Below are 20,588 nucleotides of genomic sequence, written 5' to 3' on the forward strand. Positions count from 1 at the left end.
ATTGTAAAATTGCTCCATGTATATATTCCAAGTTTTATATCTTTAATCAACTTTTCCAATGTAATATTGTCAGTGTACCACTGTAATAGAAATAAACCTTTTATTATTATTATTGTGTGTGTGTGTGTGTGTGTGTGTGTGTGTGTGTGTGTGTGTGTGTGTGTGTGTGTGTGTGTGTGTGTGTGTGTGAACTTATCTAATTATATTTACGCACCTGTAAAGCAGTACCTCTGTAACTGTAAAGTCGTGTCTATTTTTCCTGCATCATAATATTGAATTCGATCGTGTGTTTAGCTGGGTCCGTTTCAACCTCTTATCTATTACAGGACTTTTATTTTATTATTATTATCCCCATTATCATTATCGCCATTATTACTATCATTGTCGTTATTGTTAACATTATCTCTCAATGGTAGTGTGGCCAAGACTTTTATTCTCTGTACATTTTATCGGCAAAGCTGAGAGCTAATGTCGTCGATGCTGTTATTTGTATAATTTCAGTCTTGTTTATATCCTTATTCAACATTACAACATAATCTAGTCTATGCACTGATCTCAAAGAAAGACTGGATCGAACATCCTTTGTATTGTCCGTCCGCAAAAAGTGAAGCCCGCGTATTTTGATCAATGTTGGAATCATTCGCGCGAGGTTATGGAACAGGACTCAATGTTGTGATTTTGGTTGCAACAAGCGTAAGAAACGCAAATTAAAGCAGGAGACGAATCGAAATGCTATTGAAGGCAGCGAGGATAAAGTGTTCAAGTTCAAAAGACAATTCCCACGCACTTTTCACTCGTAAGTAGACTATAGTATCATATATAGTGTCTCAGGCGTCATAGTCTTTTTACGCAACGGAAAAACTGCTGTGAATTGCGGGGCAATAGGGTTACTGTTGAATATTGTTCACATAATCTTTGTTTTGAACATTACAGAGCATCTTTCATTGTCCTGATAAAAGCAGCCAAAGATCTACCTGATGGCATAAAAATATACGTTAATGAAAATTACATTCCGTTTGCAGTTTCGGCTGGAAGGAGTAGAAATCTATCAGGGCCGCAGCCTCTGAAGGTGGGTGGGTTTATTTAACTGCCTCCCCTTCCCACTTGAATTTTTTTGTTTTTTTTAACTTCCACATTTTCTGGTAACTACCCCACCAATGCACTGTCCCACAAATTACAGGTCCCTTCACAAGGTACTGCTAGATCAGTGTATTTAGAGGATAAATAACGTACCTGGATATTGTCACTCTATCCAGCCTAGTAACCCTTATCATACTTCTCAGGCATTTCATCTCAAATACATTTAAACTCTTCCTCTCTTATGTTCCATGTTTCTGCCCCATACAGTGCTGTTGACACAATCACTCCTTCATACAATCTCCTCTTAGCATCCATTCCCAAATGTCTATTTCTCATTACACTTTTTAATCCCCAAGGCATTTACTTGTTTCTCTCAATCTACATTCTACCTTCACCTCCATTCCCTTTCCAGCCACATTCGCAACCAAGTATCTAAAACTATCTACTTCCTCTAGTCTTCCTTACTTCCAATTTGATGCCATCATCTCCCCTTGTGGCTTGTACATCTCATCACCTTACTTTTATCCACATTTATCATAATAATGATGATGATAATAATAACAATAATGATAATAATAACAGTAATAATAATGATAATACACGGATCCCCTAAAAAAAAAACTAGGGATGCCTGTTGAGCAAGAAAGGGAGAAGGCATGAAATAGGGACGAGTGGAGAATGGCTGTGTATAGATAACACTGCGATGCAAGGAAGGGGTGGGATAGAGGAGTAGGGAGCGGTTATGTATGAATGATATTTTGACGCAGCCTGAAGGGATTTCTCCCCGTCTTCTCTTTTTCTCCATGAGGGAACGGAGAGTGGGTGGCGCTAATTAAATGAAGCGGTCCTGCAGTGGATGTACTGTGTCTTGCTGCATTGCTTCTGACCCAGAACAGTGGGCGAGATGCAGGGATGACCCGTCATCCAGGAGCCAAGAAAAGAGGGAGGGTGGTGAATGGGAGTGGATTGCCTTTGACTTTGGCTGCCTCCCTTGCAAGGGGGACAAAAACCCTTGGTATATGTATTATTATTATATATTATTATTATAACTATTTTTACATTCACTGTGCATCCATCCCTCCACTTTGGTGGAATATTTAGACAACAATTGGATGCGAGTGTGGGAATCTTGTCCTTAATTTGCATATCAAGACCATATTTAGCCCAAAAAGTAGCATGGCGGGATGGACACTCCTTTCCCGCGCGAACGTGCCGACATATTAATTTGTTTTTTATCTAACTTGCAAATGGATTATGCTTATATGACTTAGCACCCGAATTCACAAGTATGGAAATTTCCAGCCTTCGTTCTTGTAGTGTTTGGCCTTTACGTGTGGTTAGCATCAGTCTTCTCTGAAATACTTTGATCTGTATTTTTTGTAAGGGAGCTCGACAGTTGGTATGTCCGGGCCAACTCATGGAATGTTTTCGAGCACACCACTTTCACTTTTTTATTGATACTATGCATATTCCACTTCCTTGATTTAGCTCTAGCCATGTCCCATTTTTATTTTCAACTGTAATAGTCTGTACGAAGAAGTTGGAGGTTGATCAATATGAAGCAATGTATGTCGACAACTTAACACGTAATTTCAAAAGTATTGTTACCATACTGAGTAGATGTGGAAATTGCATACATTTATTCGGGGTAGCTGCCATACCGTACACTTTTCTGGTTTCGCGCTAAGCGGTTATATCTTGTTAAGGAAAAACCACCGGTTTGCAATCGCAATTATTTTGTCAATAACGATCACCCTTAAAGAAATATATCCTCACACGACTGGCGAATTCATTTAGCACAGAGCGCTTCATAATCCCTTGCCCATTCTAGGACGTATCCTTATAATATATTTTGTATTTGTCATTTTTAAATGACAGCGGGTGCCAAGGACGGGGTGACGTCATCCGCAACAACAATCGGACTGGGAACAGACGACATTACCGAAAAGAAGAGGTCAATATGAAACCTGCGGTATCGCAAGTAAAAAAATAATAGTAAGCAAGTTTATAGTATCCAATATAAATTTGTATTTGTTTATAAGTAACATTATTGTAAAATTGACGCCATTATTTCCCTTTAAAGTCACCCTCCCTACTACTGTTGATGTCGTGCGCCTTATGCACCTCTAGTCACGTGACCAAATCGTAGACATCGCAAGCTTTCCATGAGGAAGTGGACTCGAGTAACAAGGGACAAGTGGTGGTGAAAGTGAGGAAGACATGGCCCTCTTCAGAAGTGCAGCGGCAAGGCTTATGGCCCCACAACAGGTACTGGGACCTCCATTGATGTTCATGCTATTGAATTCTAGATTCTGAACGTAGCCTCTGATCAGTGTCCCCGGGAATCTGGCAGTTTTGGTAAATCTTAGTGGACCGTAGAATCAGCTGGGAGAAAGATGCGAGGGTAGCCGGTACCGGGTCTTACGTCACAAAAGTAAAAGGTGTCTTGCATGCCTAATATATGATACACTAAGTAAATACGTCAGCATGGCATGCTTTTCAGGATAAAAATTGTGAGGAAGGAGTTAAATTTGAATCGGAGATGAGATTTTAAGGGATGAGAGAGGGAGGGTAATAAACTCCACCGGTACGTTGGTTTATAAACATCACGGGGGGTGTATAAGTAAGTTCAATTTAGGCGCATAAATTAGGACTACAGAACCTAAGGCGAGGCTCATTTTTATCGTTTATGTTTTGAGGAGTGGCCTTGTTGCCGGCAGGATGGGAGAGGTCAGGCAAAGAGACCCAGTCAATAGGATGAACAGGACAATCCGACGGTGTTTTTGCCCCGTGTCAGTATAGCATATCAAACAGCTGATACGTAGAGGTTGATGTTAAAATTGCGAGGAGGAAGGGCGCAAAACGTGATTTTTAAAAGCAAGAATGAACGAGGCAGGGTTTGAATGAGAGCAATGGTGCGTAGGATCCACTTCAAGGCGAGTAGTTAAATTGATTCAATTGATTTCGCTCGACTCGCTCTCCAATGATGGACGAGCCAAGATCTGCTAGCAGTGGTGTGTAACGAGAAACGCTTGTAGGGGTCTTTTTATACGCAAATTGTATATATATCTTTTACTAATTAGGGAGATTTTGGATTAAGACAGATTTGTTTATTTTTTTTAACATCTTGGAGTGGTGGAGTTAGACAAAATAGTTGAGAATTTTTTATAGATGGGTTTTTGTAGCGTAGACAAGGGAAGTAGACAAGTCACCTTATCTACCTCCCTTATTTAACATGAAACTTACATTTTCCAATAGCACTCAACCTATCCTAACCAGTCCAATTGAAAAGTTAATCTTTCAAAAGCAAAACAAGTAAAAAATGCCTTTGAATGTTACTGGGACAACTGATTATACAAATTTAGTAAAAATGTGGCAAAATGATCTCAGAAAGTAATGAAGTTGACTTGTATATGTACTGTTTAAATGAGTAAAGGTTGACCATGTATAGTAGTCATAGGTGCAATGGAGTTAGTCAAGATCTTAAATCATAGTTCTGGCTTTATTTTCAGTACAGGAAAAGTAGGTTGGTCAGACCCAAGTGTATGTTGAAAAAAAAAAAAGTTTCCCGAGATTATGTTCAGGTCTGGGTTCGAGGTGTCTTTCCTTTATATCTGCACCCCTCTATATGTAAGCTATTTACAAAGGATTTCAAAGCTGAGCATGCTGACAGGAGACCTTTTGGTCCATAACTAGGTTGGATGCAAAAAAAAGATAAAAATAATATAAAAATAAAAATTATAACAAATAATGATAAATGAATAGGTATATTTAAATAATAAACAAACAGGTAAATAGTAGATGATAATAAATTGACAATAAATGAAAATCAAGTAAATAAACAAATGATATAAAATAAATTTCAGTCATTACAGCATCTTGCTTAGGTCTTTATCAAAACGAATCTTAAAGCTTCAAACTGAACAACATTGCACTGCCTATTTGAGAAGCACTGATTTTTTCCTTCCATTTTTTCCGTTTATATGCCTTCCACGTCCTTCATCTTTTATCTTACTTTCTATAGTTTGTATAATTTTTTTTTTTTTTCCCATCTTTTACATTTGTTCTCTCATAAAAATTCCCCTACTGTTAATTCATTGTTCTTTTAACTCTCCAATTTTACTCCATTGTTCTCCTGGTTCCTTGCAGTGAATTAGGTCTTCCTCAGTGTTGCACAGTTTGCATATTCTCTTTCAGTTCTGGTGAATTTTGTTTATTTATTTATTTATTTTTTTCTTTTCTGTAGTGGCAAGCTGTTTCTTCTTGCTCTATGTTATATTACTGATTCTGGTCTATTATCATAACAACCTTCCTCCGTTATTTCTACTTTCCTTTCTTTATATATAAAGGATTACAAAGGCGGAGTGACAGGGGACCTTTTGGTCCATATCTAGGTCGGACATGAAAAAAATCATAATGATAAATGAATAATTAAAAATATAAAAATATAAATGACAAAATACATAAATAAATGCATAGGTATAGTTAGATAATAAACAGGTAAATAATAATAGACAATAACTAATAATAAATAAGAATCACAGACAAATGATAACAAAACAAAAGTGAATAATATAAAATAAATTATAATCATTGCAGAATCTTGCTTAGGTGTTTATCTAAATAATTTTTAACCCCTTCCATACAGTGATGCTTATGTAGGCATCATGAGTAGCAAGTGGGTACGCGAGGATGCCGACGTCGGCGTCTTGATTATATTTATTGTAGTCATATCTGCGTGACCCCCATACTCTGTAAACTGGCTTCATCTTATTTTCTATGGTTATCAAAATTCACGGGTGAGAGAATGAGCGATAGAGCAGTGACTTTATTTTTAATAATGCGAGTATTATGACGCAACATCGCGCGTCTGGCAGCTAATGCTGCCAGACATGTGATGTGGCCCATATTGAAGGGGTTAAAGCATCGAACTGAACTACATTGCACTGCCTCTGCAGGAAGTTTATTCCATTCATTAACTACACGGTTGGCAAAGTTGTTTCTACCCACTTCTAAATTGAATCTATTTCCGGACAGTTTGAGACCATTATTTCTTGTCAGATTCTCATTCGGTGTGAAAATTGTTACTTTTGATGTTGTAAATTCCCTTTATAATTTTAAAGACCTGTATCAAGTCGCCTCCGAGTCCACGCTTTTATAGGGAAAGCAGATTCATGTTTTAGTCAATTGTTCTTTTTCATTTCATCTTTCCATTTTTATGGTCTCCTGCTTTTTTTGTTCATTATTTCTTTCATTTGTTTTTTAGCTTGTATTATTTTCATGTCTATATTTTTATTTTGTTCCATTTGCAGTTTGTCTTCCCATACACCCTCCCATATATTTAATAAACCATTCTCTCTAATATGCCTTTTACACATTTTAGTCTCACTTCTGCTATCCTCATTTTCATATTAGATCTTATTTAATGTTTCTAATGCTATATTTAGGTGCTCCCAAGATTTTTCTACATACTCCATTTTAATTTTTTTGCATTTGTTCTATTTCTCATTCCGTAAAGATGATTACATTGCTCGCATACAGTACTGCTGATAGTACTGTGCTTTTCTAGCATGTTTTACCAATGAGCATTTTGTTACAACTTTTCATTATTATTGAGCATGTTACTTTTGCTAGATTTTGCATTATTTCTATTGCTTTTCTGTGCATCTTGAATAATTTTTTCTATTGTCACACCTAAGTATTTTTTTTCCTACCCAGATTCCAGCTATTTCTGTTGGCTTTTCCTAAATAGATGTTACTTTTTCACTTAATTTCTAGTCCACAGTTCCTGCTTGCTTGTACTAGTATTTCTATCTCTGCTTCTTGTATAGTAGTGTTCATTATCAATCCACCATCTGCATAAAATAGTGTGCTTATCTTAAATTTGTCATTTCTAAATCCTTCTTTTCTCTCTTCAAATTACTTTATTACTTTATCATTACATATATTATTAGCTTGAATATTGTTGACCCAGTGCATCCTAGTTTTATCCATTTCCTTGTTTCCTTTCTCTCCTACTTTTGTTCTTGCTTTAGCATCTTTATATAATTCTCTTATTGTTTCTATTATATCTTTGTGAATTTTGTGTTTCATCATGGCTTTTGTTAATGCTTCTATTCACTGTATGATATGCTTTTTGAAAGTAGACTGCCATTGCTATTAATGGTTTCTGTTTTTTATTTTTATGCAGTATTGTACATATTATCTTCTATTCTCCCTTTGTAAATTCTGCCAGTGTTTCCTTTCTTTTGCTTTTTTTAAGACAGATTTTATTGATATTTGCCACATTTTTAAGGCCTTTAGTTAGGATAGATATTGCCAAATATTGGTTGGTATTTATTGTATGCCACTGATCAAACATGCGTTGTTTACGTAATGATAGTCTTAAGTTGATACTGTAAACATAAATTGTCTAAAATCACTGGTAATATCAGTAGGAGCCAAGACAAGAGGGAAACAAGGGTGGCGAGTGGGAGTACAGGTAAACGTCGACTTACGATGGCATTAGGTTTCGATAGAGCCATCGTAAGACGATTTCATCGTAAGTCGATCCCCAATTTGTGTATCACTGTTCCGTGGTCACTGTACCTAGCCTACCTGTATATTAACCACCAGAGATACTGAATATAGCCTATTAAACATGTACAGTAGTTTATTTAATTATTTTTATCCTTTTTATCATATTCAAACACTATAATATGTATTTTCAGTACGGAACTTAAATCTCGCGGGCAGCAGCCAATGCCAGCCGTACGACGTGACGTAATAATACTCGCATCATAAAATATAGTCACCGCTTATATCGATCGTTCTCTCTTTCACCCGCGAATTTTGAAAACCACAGAGAATGGGATTCAAGGCACATTTGAGAGAATGTAAAAACACAGGGGCGACTACAATAAATATAATCAAGACGCCGATATGGCAGCGTCGCGAATCCACTTGCTCCTCATGACGCCTACGTGTGCGGCACCGTATGGAAGGGGTTAAATTATCATATCGTCGTCGTCGTCGTCGTCATCGTAAAGTCGAACAATCGTAAGTCGCGGCCATCGTAAGTCGACGTTTACCTGTATTTACCTAGTTGTATTATACGGGAAGAGAGCTATGTTCGTGGTGACCCTTCTTTGTATCTCTCGGCATCAAGTTTTTTCTTAAAATCTTTGATAGTGTTTGCACACACTTTCATTGTCTAATTTGTTCCAAGTATCTATCACTCTTGTGGGAAGCTGTTCCTTTTCAGTGAGTGGATGCCTTTGACTTGGCTACCTCTCTTATGAGGGGGAAAGGAGCTTTTGGTAGATAGAATTTATTGCAAAACTGGGCAAGTTTTTAGGAGTGCACACCTGTGCAATATAGCAATAGAAAAGTGTATATTCAGCTTGTAAATAATAATACATCAATGTAATATACGGTGCATTTTTCTTGGTGGAAATTGATAACGAATTGCTAAAAGGAATACATTAATGAACAGAGCCATGACTACTATTTTAGACACCATCTTTGTTTTGATAAATGTGGAGGTTGATGATATTAAAGTGTGAAAAATTTGTCTAACCTAACCTGTATTAATAATGTGGTATGTGTAATTATGGAGGTCATCAGGGTCATCATCATTGTCAGAGATGTTGTCTGCTGGTTTTGGCATTTGATTGGACTGCGGGGTGTAGAAGAGTTTCATAGTTTGAAGAATATCGTGGAGCTCAGCTCTGTAGCACTGTTTTCAAGATATGTAGTATGATGACATCACTTGGAGTGGGAAAACCCATTACAGTGTCAGTGCCATTGTCAAACTGACGTTGTTGCAGCTCCGCCCAGTAGGGTATTTGCTTTTAGCAAATTTTTGTTGTTGGTTTCTGCCAAGAAAAATCTTTTCTACATTGATGTATTATAATTTACAAAATGAATATTTAATTTTCTATTGCTTTATTGAGTAGGTGTGCACTTCTAAAAATATGTGTTTGGGAACAAGTTTTTTTGTTTTGTTTTTTTTACCATGGCACCTTTTCCTCGTAAAAACCTGTTTTACTGGTAAATTTCCATAATCATGTAAATGCAGATACTTAACAAGAAACTTGCTATATTATTATTATATAACCTAATGTAATGAAGTATTTTCATAGAAAAAAAATATTTCAAATGCGAAAAAGAAATAAAAATGTTTGCACTATTGTGGAATAGAATTGTTGTACCTCTTTGGAAATTCCTAGTGTTAATTTACCATTGTTGAATGAACAAAGAGGGTGGTGTGGTTGTGGTATTTGGATCAGTGAAGGGGTGGAAAAAATGGCTGATCTCTTTTTGTGATGGAAGGGCATCATAAAGTCAAGGGAACAAATTGAGAAAGACCACATGTCTGATGTATATGAGGATATTTTTCATATGCATATATGTAAACTTGAACAACTTAGATGGCGATAAGAGCCCAAGCTAGAACCATTAATTTAGAATTAGGTGTGATAATTGAAGAATAAGCAACAGGATCTTAAAAGTGTAGCTCTTGTATTCTGCTATTGTTAAATGTATTCATATGGGGGGAGGACAAGGGATATAGGATGGGTATTGCTAGGGGGTGGGTGGGGATAGTGTGGGTGTTGATGGAGGAACAGTGGATATGTTGAATGGTAATTGTAATATCATTTTCTATTATCACCTTCACTACGTGTATCCTGTTGTAAATGGGAACCACGCTCTGCACCTTGTTAGTCAACAGTCGTGTATATTCTGTAATGCTGTCCTATCTAGACAAAGCAAAATCTTTTTAGTGACATTAGGGCCAAGTTGGGGGCTTTTGAGTCTCTTCTAAAGATGAAGAGAATGATAATAATTACCGCTTCAAGTTTCACCAAGTTGAAAGGCCTATGCCCCCTCATGACAACCACAGATCCAGGTCCCCTGCCAAATTTCATCTTTCAATAATCTATGAATCCTTTTCCTATAGCCTAGGCATTCTCCTCTCCTATCATTATCATTTTCCTAGTGTTCCCCATTCGCACTCGGACCTTCCCTGTCTTCCTTTACATTCAACAAACTCCTGAAATATTTGACATATTTCCCCTGTTGTTTTCACTTCCAGTAGCATCTGTCCATCTTCACCCTTCTCTACCAAAAATAATTTTTCTAATCCTTTCATGATTCTCATGTTAACCTCTTCAATATGAGTCGAATATTTGCTCTTACATCAGGTTACTTGATGTACTATGATACATCACAATACGCACATCACAAAATTTCAAGTTACTTGTCCTCTTTTAACCCTGAATAAATATAACATCACAGAAAACCACCACCAATCCCCAACCCATTACCCTCACATTTTCTTTGTGCACCATCCCATCCATGTATAAATTGAACAGCCAAGGTGACATAACACATCCATGGTGAAGTCCCACCTTCTCAAACAACTCACTCTCTTCATTTCTGATTATAACACAAGCTGTACTACTCCTGTATAAACTCTTGACTGCTCTTAACAGATTTCCTCCTGTTCCATATATCTGCAATATCTACCACAGTGCCTTCTTGTCTACCCTGTCATAAGCATTTTACAAATCTGTAAAGGCCCAAAAAACATCCTTATCTTTTCCTAAAGCTTTCTCACGTATGTCTTTCCACAAAAATCTGATCCATGCAGCCCCTACCTTCCTAAATCCACACTGTTCCTCACCAATGACTCCCTCCATTCCTCTCCTAATCCTCTCAATCAAAACCCTCCCATAAGCCTTCCCAACTACACTTAAACTGATCCTTCGGAAACTATTACAGTTGTACTTGTCCCCTTTTCCCTTGTAAAGTGGAGCTATACAGGCACTCCTCCAGTCCTCTGGCACTTTAACCTCTCTTAAACAAACCTTAAATAACTTTCCCAGTCAGGCCACCATCACTCTAACTCCTTTTTTAGACATTCTGCGTGACACCCATCCAACCCAGGTTGCCTTACCTCCTCTCATCATCTTAACAGTTGCCTTCACCTTGTCTTTCCTTATTTCTCCATTTTCCTCGTTCTTCACTGTCATTTTCCTTGCGGTTCGCACTGCAACCACCTTTCCCTCCCTATCTTTCACATTTAGCAACTTCCTAAAATACTCTGCCCATCTTCCTCTTGTCTCTTTCATTATCATCTTGCCATCTGCACCTTTTACCTTTTCTCTACTTGGTTCACCTCCCCTTCCTCTTAATTTCTTTCCAAAACATTTTTTATTACTTTCCAATTTTTTTTGTCATAATCTTACCCCATTTCACATCTACTCTCCTCCTTGCCTCTTTATCTTATGCTTTTCTTCTTTTCTTTGTTACTTTAAGTACCTCCCTACCTTTGTCCTTTTCTTCTTTCTCCATCTATCCTCCACTGTCATCTTACCTTCCATAAAATTCTGATATTCCCCTATTCTCTCCCCTTAGAACATTTACATCCTTAACTACTTCTATTCTCCTGGTTACCACTGTATAGTCCAGAAACGCCCTATCGAGCACCCATCCACCATCCTCTCCCATATGTACTTATGCTTGACTTTCTTCCTAAACACTATGCAGTCATCATCTCTTTCTAGACACGTCACCATCAACTCTCCACTATGAATTTTTCCTGGAACTCCAAATTTCCCAACCATTCCCAACTATTGGTTCGTTTTCTACCCTACCATCAAGGTCTCCCAATACCAATACATTAACATTTCTTCTTAAACCCTCTATGCACTCGTTTAAATCTATCCAAAAGCCCTCCCTTTCCTCTACGCTCCTCTCACTACCAGGCCCATATGCACTTACAAAAACCCACATCTCCCAACAAGTATTGGGGATTTAACAAAAGATCACCAGAAAGGAAGATGTTTGCTTCTAACCATACAAAATCTAAATGGTACTGTGGTAGTAAGAATTTGTGGTATTAATAGCATGTACGAAATGACCTTGTTACATGTTACATTTTAGTGCTTATTGAACCTTTCTTTTGCAGAAAGTGGGGCCTCTGGCGGTACTGTCCGCTCGGTTTTGTAGTGCATCAGAGTCCACCGACCTGAGGGAAGTGCTTGCGCATAAAGTACCTGCAATGCAAAGTGAGGTGAAGGGTTTTAGAAAGGAACATGGCAGTACCAAAGTTGGGGAGATAACAGTGGACATGGTAAGTTGTATTTCGTTGTTAATTTTATTATTTATATTTTTTACTCGTTCAGAGATGTGATTTTGCATTATTTTCTACCAAAATATGTTTGAGGAAAAGTATTGAAGGTGGTTGATGATAGAGGTTTGAAAATGTATAATTAATGATGCTCTAGGTTGCACAATGCTTTGCAACAATCACCAACTTTATCTGCACACAAGCAACAGCTGCATTATACCAGGTTTTGGATGATAACATCAATACCTACATCGCTTCTTCACATCTCCCAGAATATGAAAACTTCAGGACAATACACAAACATATCCTCTGCTGAAGACTGCTGTGCCCCTATATGGGCCCACTGACTAACCAAAGCAGTGCATAAAATATAGAATAATATACAGTAAAAATGCAATGTTATCTGTGAGAATAGATGTGTGTAATCTACTGGTAGTTATAAATGTCCCGTGTCTTTTCCTCTTTTTGTTTTTCTTGTCTTAGTACAGTGATACCTTGAGATACAATCACCCTAACATACAAAAAAATTGTAAAAAAAAAAAAAATAAAAAAAAAAAAAAGTGCTCTAACATACAACAAAAATTTTGAGATATGATGGGTGATGTGCAATAATTTAAAACACCAGCGGTAGGTGGCAGACTGTTCACTTGGCTCCCAATGATTCCCAACATTTCAGTTCATGTGTTGTCTCTCGTTTACAGCTTTGCTGTTTGTCGTGTTTGTGCCTGTTTTATGTATTATTTTGATTTTTGTGCATAACTGTGGGTACCAAAGGTAAAGACAAGGATAGTGAGAAATTTTTTTATCTATGGAGGTAAAATATAAAATAATTGCAAAACATGAGCATGGTGTGTGGGTGAGTGACTTAGCCAAAGGATATGGATTGAGTTACTTCAACAATATCCACGATCATTAAGCAGAAAGATGCAATAAAGGTGTCACCATTATTTCGAAGCTTAGAATTGACCTATATAATGAGATGGAGTGCCTACTTTTTATATGGATGAAGTAGGAGTTGGCAGTTACAGAAATGATAATCTTGGAAAAGGCTATTACTATCTTCCAAGACCTTAAACATGATATAGCTAAGAAGGAGGGAGAATCATTGGAAAGTACAGTTGGTGAGGAATTTAACCCCTTCCATACGGTGCCGCACACGTAGGCGTCATGGACTTAGATCTCGGTGGCAGCAGCCAATGCCAGCCGTACGACGTGTCGTAATAATACTCGCATCATAAAATATAGTCACCGCTTATATCGATCGTTCTCTCTTCACCCGTGAATTTTGATAATCATAGAAAATGCGATTACAAAAGAATTAGAAAGAATGTCATTATGGAGGGGCGACTACAATAAATATAATCAAGACACCGATATGGCAGCCTCGCGAATACACTCGCTCCCCATGACGCCTACATGTGCGGCACCGTATGGAAGGGGTTAAAGGCAGTTGTGGATGGTTTGAAAATTTTAATAAACGAACTGGCATTCACTCTGTAATTAGGTATGGAGAAGCATCCAGTGCTCAAGGAGGATACATACTACAGCAAGTTTTCGACTGCAGTGAAACTGGGCTGTTTTGGTAAAAAAAAAAACCTAGGCGCACGTTTATTACCGCAGAAGAAAAGAGCCTGCCTGGCCACAAGCCTATGAAAGATAGGCTCACTCTTGCCCTTTGTGCTAACACTACCAGCAACTGTAAAGTTAAGCTGTTAATTGTGTACCACTGAAAACCCTAGGGCCTTTAAAGCTCATAAAGTTTTGAAAGACAAATTCCAACATATGTGGCAAGCAAATAGTAAGCCATGGGTGACCTGTCATTTTTTTTTATAGAGTGGATGAACTTAGTTTTTGGCCCTGCTGTCAAGAAATACAACGGAAAATGGTCTCCCACTAAGTGTCTTCTTCTCTTGGTTAAAGCTTTTGGTCATCCTCCAGCCCATGGACCAACAAGTCATCTCTAATTTTAAGAAACTGTTCACAAAGCAGCTTGTCAAATGTTGCTTCAAAGTTAGTGAAAATGCCAACCTAACATTAAGTGAATTTTGGAAAGACCATTACAACATCGTAATCTAAGACTCGTAGATCTTTCCTGGCAAGGGGTTACCAGGAGAACCTTGAACTCGTCCTGGAAAAAGCTTTGGCCTGGTGTTGTTGCAGAGCAAGACTGTGAGGGATTCGAACAGCCACCTGAACCACCTGTTGAGGAGGAGATCGTGTCTATTAGTTGTTCCATGGGGCTGGTGGTAGATGAGGCAGATGTTGATCTTGTTGAGGAGCATGTTTAAGAACTCATGATGGCGAAGCTGAAGGAGTCACTCAGAGGTGATGTTGGAATTTGGCAGTGAGGAGGTGGTCGAGCAGAAGGAGGTGCTAACTTCACGTGAAATATGTGATATCCTTGCCAAGTGGCAAGAATTGTCTGATTTTGTAGAGAAAAAGCAACCTAAGAAATTGTCTACAGGGGGAGCAAGTGCCTTATTTAATGGTACATGCCTTTCACACTTTCGCAACATGTTAAAAAAAAAAAAAAGGCAGGAATGAACCACTCTTGATCGTTTTCTTTTAAAGCAACCACGCAGTGAAGGTAATGAAGATGAGGCCAAAAGGGCCAGGTGTGAGTGATAATGAAAATTAAATTGAAAAGCCCTTAAAAAAAATGAAGAACCCAAAAAATTAGTTTAGCATAATTTTTAATCATAAAGGGAAAAAATCTTAGTTTTGTTTCATTTGTATTAATGTACGCGTTTATAATGTTTGTGTGTTTATTCACTGTATTTGTGTATGAGTCATACACAAGCTCTATTTGGCCTCTTCCTCCTGGCTCACACCTCCATTCACCTCTATCACCTGTCTCCGTGGTATATGACAAATATCATTATTTGTCATTTTATCATTGTGTTATTACTCGTGTATTTATCTATAAATTGTGCTTGTTTTGGGGTAATTTCGTATTGCTGGAGTGGATTAATTCTATTTCCATTAATTTAAATGAGAATAATTGTTTTTAGATAAAAAAAATTGACATACGACGGCGGTCACAGAACGAATTAGTATCGTATCATAAGGTATCACTGTATTTGTTCCTGCTGTGTCTGTCCTGTTTTTTCCATGCTTTCTCTCCCTCCTGTTTTTCCTCTCTCCCCCTCTCTCTTCCCACCCCCTCTTTTTTGTTGGTTCATCATATGATGGAATAAGTGATTATTATTTTCACATGACACTCTCCCTCTCGGGGAAGGCTAGGACAGCACCTAAGGAAAGAGTTCTTGAGGTGGAGTTTTTTGTTGTATGTCCTTACTATAAACTTGCTTTCAGGCAGGACTTGAACTGCCTCCAGTCCTAACCGCTGCCACAAATGGGGAAGCTCTAACCTGCACAACTGGCAAACGTCCTGCAAGGGAGATGCTACTATATATAAATTTTTCTCTATTTGTCAGATGTACGGTGGTATGCGAGGTATAAAGGGCCTTGTCACAGAGACATCAGTGCTGGATCCTGAAGAAGGAATTAGGTTCCGAGGTTACTCGATCCCAGAAACCCAGAAGGTGCTCCCATCTGCAGAGGGCGGAGAAGAACCACTTCCCGAGGGCATCTTCTGGTTACTGCTTACTGGGGATGTTCCCTCAAAAGCTCAGGTAATTTCATATAGCTCCATTATTTGAGAATATTCTTTTCAGTTGGTGTGATCACTTGCCTACTTGTTCACAAATATTAAGAAGTTGTAGAAGATTGAACATCCATAGGGCTTGCAGGGATGTGCATATAGTACATACATAGGGAGGGAGTGGAGTATGTGGGGATGAAATGGGTGGATTTAAGCCTTTGCCTACCTTCCTTGTAAGGGGTGGGGAACCATTTATGTATGAATACATATGTACATAAAAATGCCTTTTCTCCCAAATAAGAGGAATGGCAGATTCAAAACCTACACCAATCATACACCTGTCCCATAAATCTGTCCAAATATTTGTTGTCCCGCCTATCAGAGCACATTATGAAAGGAGGATCATCATCTTAATTTGGCACACTGCTTGCCTTAAGGAGTGCAGCACAAGGCCCAACAACCAAATTAGGTGCTTCTTTCACACAACTTCCCAAACTGTCACTTTTTTTTAAACTGTCACTAATTTCCTTAATCCCTCTTCTGGTCCTGCCACAAGCGCAGTGTTGTCAGCAAACAACGACTGGCTTATGTCCCTTTTTTCTCCATTTTCTTTAACCATCTCCAATCCCCGGCCCATTACTCTTGCATAAAATTTGTCATAGTACATTTCACTATAAAGTGGCAGTATTGAACAGTTTTGGAACATTTGTGTAAATCGCATTGGTGATAAGATTGGTGTAAGTTATCAGACTTGTACATGTGGGATGAACCTAACTTGTGTTGAAAGATTACAAGGCATGTTAATTTGAACATTATTACAATCTCCTTTTGGATGCAGAGGAGATTGTATGAAAATGATTGTGGAGACAGCAGTATGGGGCAGAAACATGGAACATAAGAGGAAGAGTTTAAATGTGTTTGAGGTGAAATGTCTGAGAAGTATGGTATTGGTTACTAGGCTGGATAGAATGAGAAACAAGGTGAGGAGGAGTGCAGGGGTGAAAAGGGAGTTGGGAGATAAGGTTGATGAAATAGTATTGGGATGGTTTGGATATAGGAAAGAACGAGTGAAGAAAGATTAGTAAAAGAGGTATGGAAGGCAGACGTGGAGGGAGTGAACATGAGGGGGTGACCAAGGGTGGATGGGGGTAAAAGGTGCAATGGAAAAGAGGGGAATGTCTGTTGAGTAAGGAAAGGAGAAGACCAGATATTTTGATGCAGTGCAAAGGGAGTTCTCCTGTCTTCTCTGCATGAGGGGACGGAGATGGAAGGTCGCCAATTAAATAAAGCTGCCTTGCTGTGGATGTGCTGTGTCTTGCTGCATTGCCTCTGACCCAGGGCAGTGTTCAAGATGCAGAGATGACCCGTCATCTAGGAGGAGCCAAGAAAAGAGGGAGGGAGGGGGGGTTGGTGAATGGGAGTGGAGTATGTGGCAATGAAATGGATGGGAATGGATTAATGCCCTTTGACTTTGGCTACCTCCCTTGTAAGGAGGAAGCCCTTTGTATATATATGTATTATTTTTATTTGTTTACATGCATATACCAACTGCTTTTTCCTTTTTACAAGGGAGGTAACCAAAAAACAAAGGCATAAAATCCACTCCCACCCATTCCATCCTCACATACTCCACTCCCATTCACCCCTCTCCCTCCCGCTTATCTTGACTCTTCCTGGATGATGGGTCATCCCTGCATCTTGCCCACTGTCCTGGGTCAGAAGCAATGTAGGAAGATCCAGCACATCCATGGCAAGGCCCCTCCATCTCCTCATGCAGGAAAAAGATGGGGAGAAATCGCTTTGGGGTGCATCAAAATATCATTCACATTTTCTTCCTCACCCTTGCATACCCCACTCACTCCCTTCCATGTATCACAGCATCATCCATACACTACCATTCTCCACACACACCTTTATTTTATATTTTATTTTACAGGTTGATGCAGTTTCGAAGGAATGGGCAGATAGAGCAGACTTGCCTCCCCATATAGTCAATATGCTGAACAACTTCCCCTCAAATCTGCATCCCATGTCACAGTTTTCGGCAGCTATCACTGCCCTGAATAGTGAAAGTCAGTTTGCCAAAGCATATGGTGATGGTGTACACAAGAGCAAGTATTGGGAGGTAGGTTTATGTATTCATTATTTAATTTTGAAATATTGGGTTTGATTACATTGCTATACAAGTAGCGTTTTCTCTACTGCTTTTCCAGGAAAGTATTTGAAGATAGAATTGTTTCCAAAAGAGTAGAGGCTGATGTCAGAATAGGTAGATTGTCAAGTTGGCTCACATGTACATGCACACACAAGTGACAAATCTCTTGATAAAGAAGAGGGCTTCACAAGGTCAAGCAACTTGGTAAAGAAACATCCATAAGTAATCTTCCATACAGGTGCATAAACTTGTGAAATACCGGAGGAGGTATAGCCAAAACTGGAACTAAATCATTCATAGTGGATATTTCTTGTTCTTGGCTCGATTGTATTACTCTTCATTAAAAAGATAAAATTATCCTGTTCTTGCTCAGTCAGGTGCCAAATTCATTACAGTCTCCATTCACCACTTTTGTCAGCTTGCTGCTTTGCCAGACTTCTGAATTTTCAATATCCTTTTAGTATTTCATTAAACTACTTTTCAATTCATTAAATTTTCTAATATGCATGAAACGCTTTAAATTTCTGCACTGAATTGTTTAACAGGTTAACACTGTTGCTTAAGTTTGTACTCTTCTGGGGTGGTTGGAGCAGAGACCTCCTTTACCCATGCTGGCCACCAGCTGTGTTGGGATCATGGGAGGAGGATGCATGCTCTCTTGCACGATAGTATTAAGGAAAGGAGCAATGCTTATGGGGTTCTGTCTTACTCTCCACTTAAACCTAGATTAAAATTTGTTTATGGCTTCTACTAGGGCTATATATCTGTCCTCCAGTTATCAAACCTAGGATTAAATTCATATTCAGCCAGGGCTATATCATCTATGAGGCTATTCCAAGATTTTATGCATCTGTATGGTAAACTTCCTTAACATCCTGTAGACATTTGTGTTCATTTGTTCATGACCTTTTGTGGGCGTGTACTTGATTGGATGGGGTTGGAGCTATGCTTGTCAAGGTTAACTTTTTGGGTCACCACTCGTCAAATTTTGCCTTAACTTGATTTATGTTGGACTGAATTATTTGTTCCATAGATTTAGCATCTGTGAAAAGCTATGTTCCCTAACATCTCGAGCAATCCACCATAACTTTTTGCAATTTTGTTATATTTTATCTTTCCATAAAGGATTCTGTTCATTTATTCATTCTTTTGTTCTAGATATTGTTATATAACATCCTCCTAGTGTGGGTGGTCTTAATTTTTTGTCTTAACAGTTTGGGTCATTATGATTTCCACCCTTTGTATTCCATTTTCATTTTTCTTGTGGTGACCACAACTACTGTATATTGCAATATGGGGTGGATCAGATTTTTCATATTCTTTAAACTGACATCTCTGGCAATCTTGTATATGTAAGCACATATTTCTAATATGTATGAATGTATATATATGAATATATTGTAAATACATATGAATGTGTATGTATACATATTTAAATGTACTATGTGCATGTGTGTTTGTGTGTTTACCTAGTATTATATGAGAAGGGGAGCTATGCTCATGGTGTCCCGTCTTTGTATCTCACAACATCTTGTTTGATCTTAAATTCATGTATGGTGATTGCACTTAACTATTGTTTCATCAAATTTGTTCCAGTCTTCCACCATTCTGTGTGGAAAACTTTTCAGATCTCTTCTATAACTGTCCTTTTTTAATTTTTCATGTCCCCTTATTTTTCTGCTATCCCGATTTAATAAGTCTTCTCTATCAAGAACTTCCATCCCTTTCATAATTCTGTAAATGGCCAACAGATCACCTCTTTCTCTTGTTCTAGGGTTGGTAGTTCCAGTTTAGACAATCTTTGCTCATATGTCGATTTTGAAAGTGTTTGGACCATGTTTTGTAGTTGTTCTTTGGATTCTTTCTATTTTCTTTGTATTCTTTTTTGTACTAGGTGTCCATAGTGTCTGTGTACTCCAATCTTGGTCTTATCAGTATGACTAGTGTTTTCTTTACCATTACCTCGTCCAAGTAATTAAAAGTCACCTTTATTGATCATAAATTGTAGGTTTCACCGAATATTTTGTTTACATGCTTGTCAGGGGACATGTCATTGGTGATGATTACTCCTAGGCCCTTTTCGGAATACACTTTCTTTGCACCAATTTTATATTGTCCTGATTTTTTTTTTTTTTTTTCTTCTTCTTCTCTCTTCTTCTTTTACTTTTACTTTTTCCAAATTCCATTAACTACATTTCTTAATGTTGAAGTCCACTTCCCACTTCTGATTCCATTCCCAGACTTTGTTCATATCTCTGTAGTGATTCACAATCTTTTTCTGTACTTACTTTTTATAGTAGTTTTGTGTCATTGCAAAAAAGTTCATGTAACATTCACACCTTTATCCATGTTATTTGTATATATATAGCATACATTATTGGAGCCAGTACTGAACCCTGTGGGACTCCACTTATCATTTCTTCCCAAGTAGTTTTTATCTCAAAGCACCACTCATTTTTCTTCCATGCAAGAAATCTTCCATCCATTTCAATAGTTTTCCTTGTATACCTCCTGTTGTTTCAAGTTTTCTTAATTTTTTGTGTGGTACTTTATCATACACCTTTCATAAGGCCAGGAAAGCACAGTCTGCCCATCCTTCCCTTTCTTGCATTATATCTATTAACCTTGAAAAG

General features: G+C 38.0%; 1 protein-coding gene and 1 long non-coding RNA gene across 2 annotated transcripts in view; one reads left to right on the top strand and one right to left on the bottom strand.

Moving 5' to 3' along the window:
- The first annotated feature begins 3,189 nt into the window (after window positions 1-3,189).
- kdn (citrate synthase) overlaps window positions 3,190-20,588 on the top strand; it is a 33,447-nt gene continuing 16,048 nt past the window's right edge. The window contains exons 1-4 of the mRNA XM_076177406.1: window positions 3,190-3,348; window positions 12,035-12,199; window positions 15,634-15,831; window positions 17,737-17,925. Of these exons, the coding sequence (XP_076033521.1) occupies window positions 3,301-3,348; window positions 12,035-12,199; window positions 15,634-15,831; window positions 17,737-17,925 (600 nt within the window). The 5' untranslated portion in view covers window positions 3,190-3,300. The remainder of the gene's footprint in view (window positions 3,349-12,034; window positions 12,200-15,633; window positions 15,832-17,736; window positions 17,926-20,588) is intronic.
- Window positions 7,554-20,588, bottom strand: part of LOC143020720 (uncharacterized) — a 134,007-nt gene continuing 120,972 nt past the window's right edge. Inside the window, exon 2 of the long non-coding RNA XR_012965926.1 lies at window positions 7,554-8,160. This is a non-coding gene — a long non-coding RNA (uncharacterized LOC143020720). The remainder of the gene's footprint in view (window positions 8,161-20,588) is intronic.

The sequence above is a fragment of the Oratosquilla oratoria genome, chromosome 40, assembly GCF_046742065.1.
Source record: "Oratosquilla oratoria isolate Oo_2021 chromosome 40, ASM4674206v1, whole genome shotgun sequence".
In the NCBI taxonomy this organism is placed as follows: Eukaryota; Metazoa; Arthropoda; class Malacostraca; order Stomatopoda; family Squillidae; genus Oratosquilla; species Oratosquilla oratoria.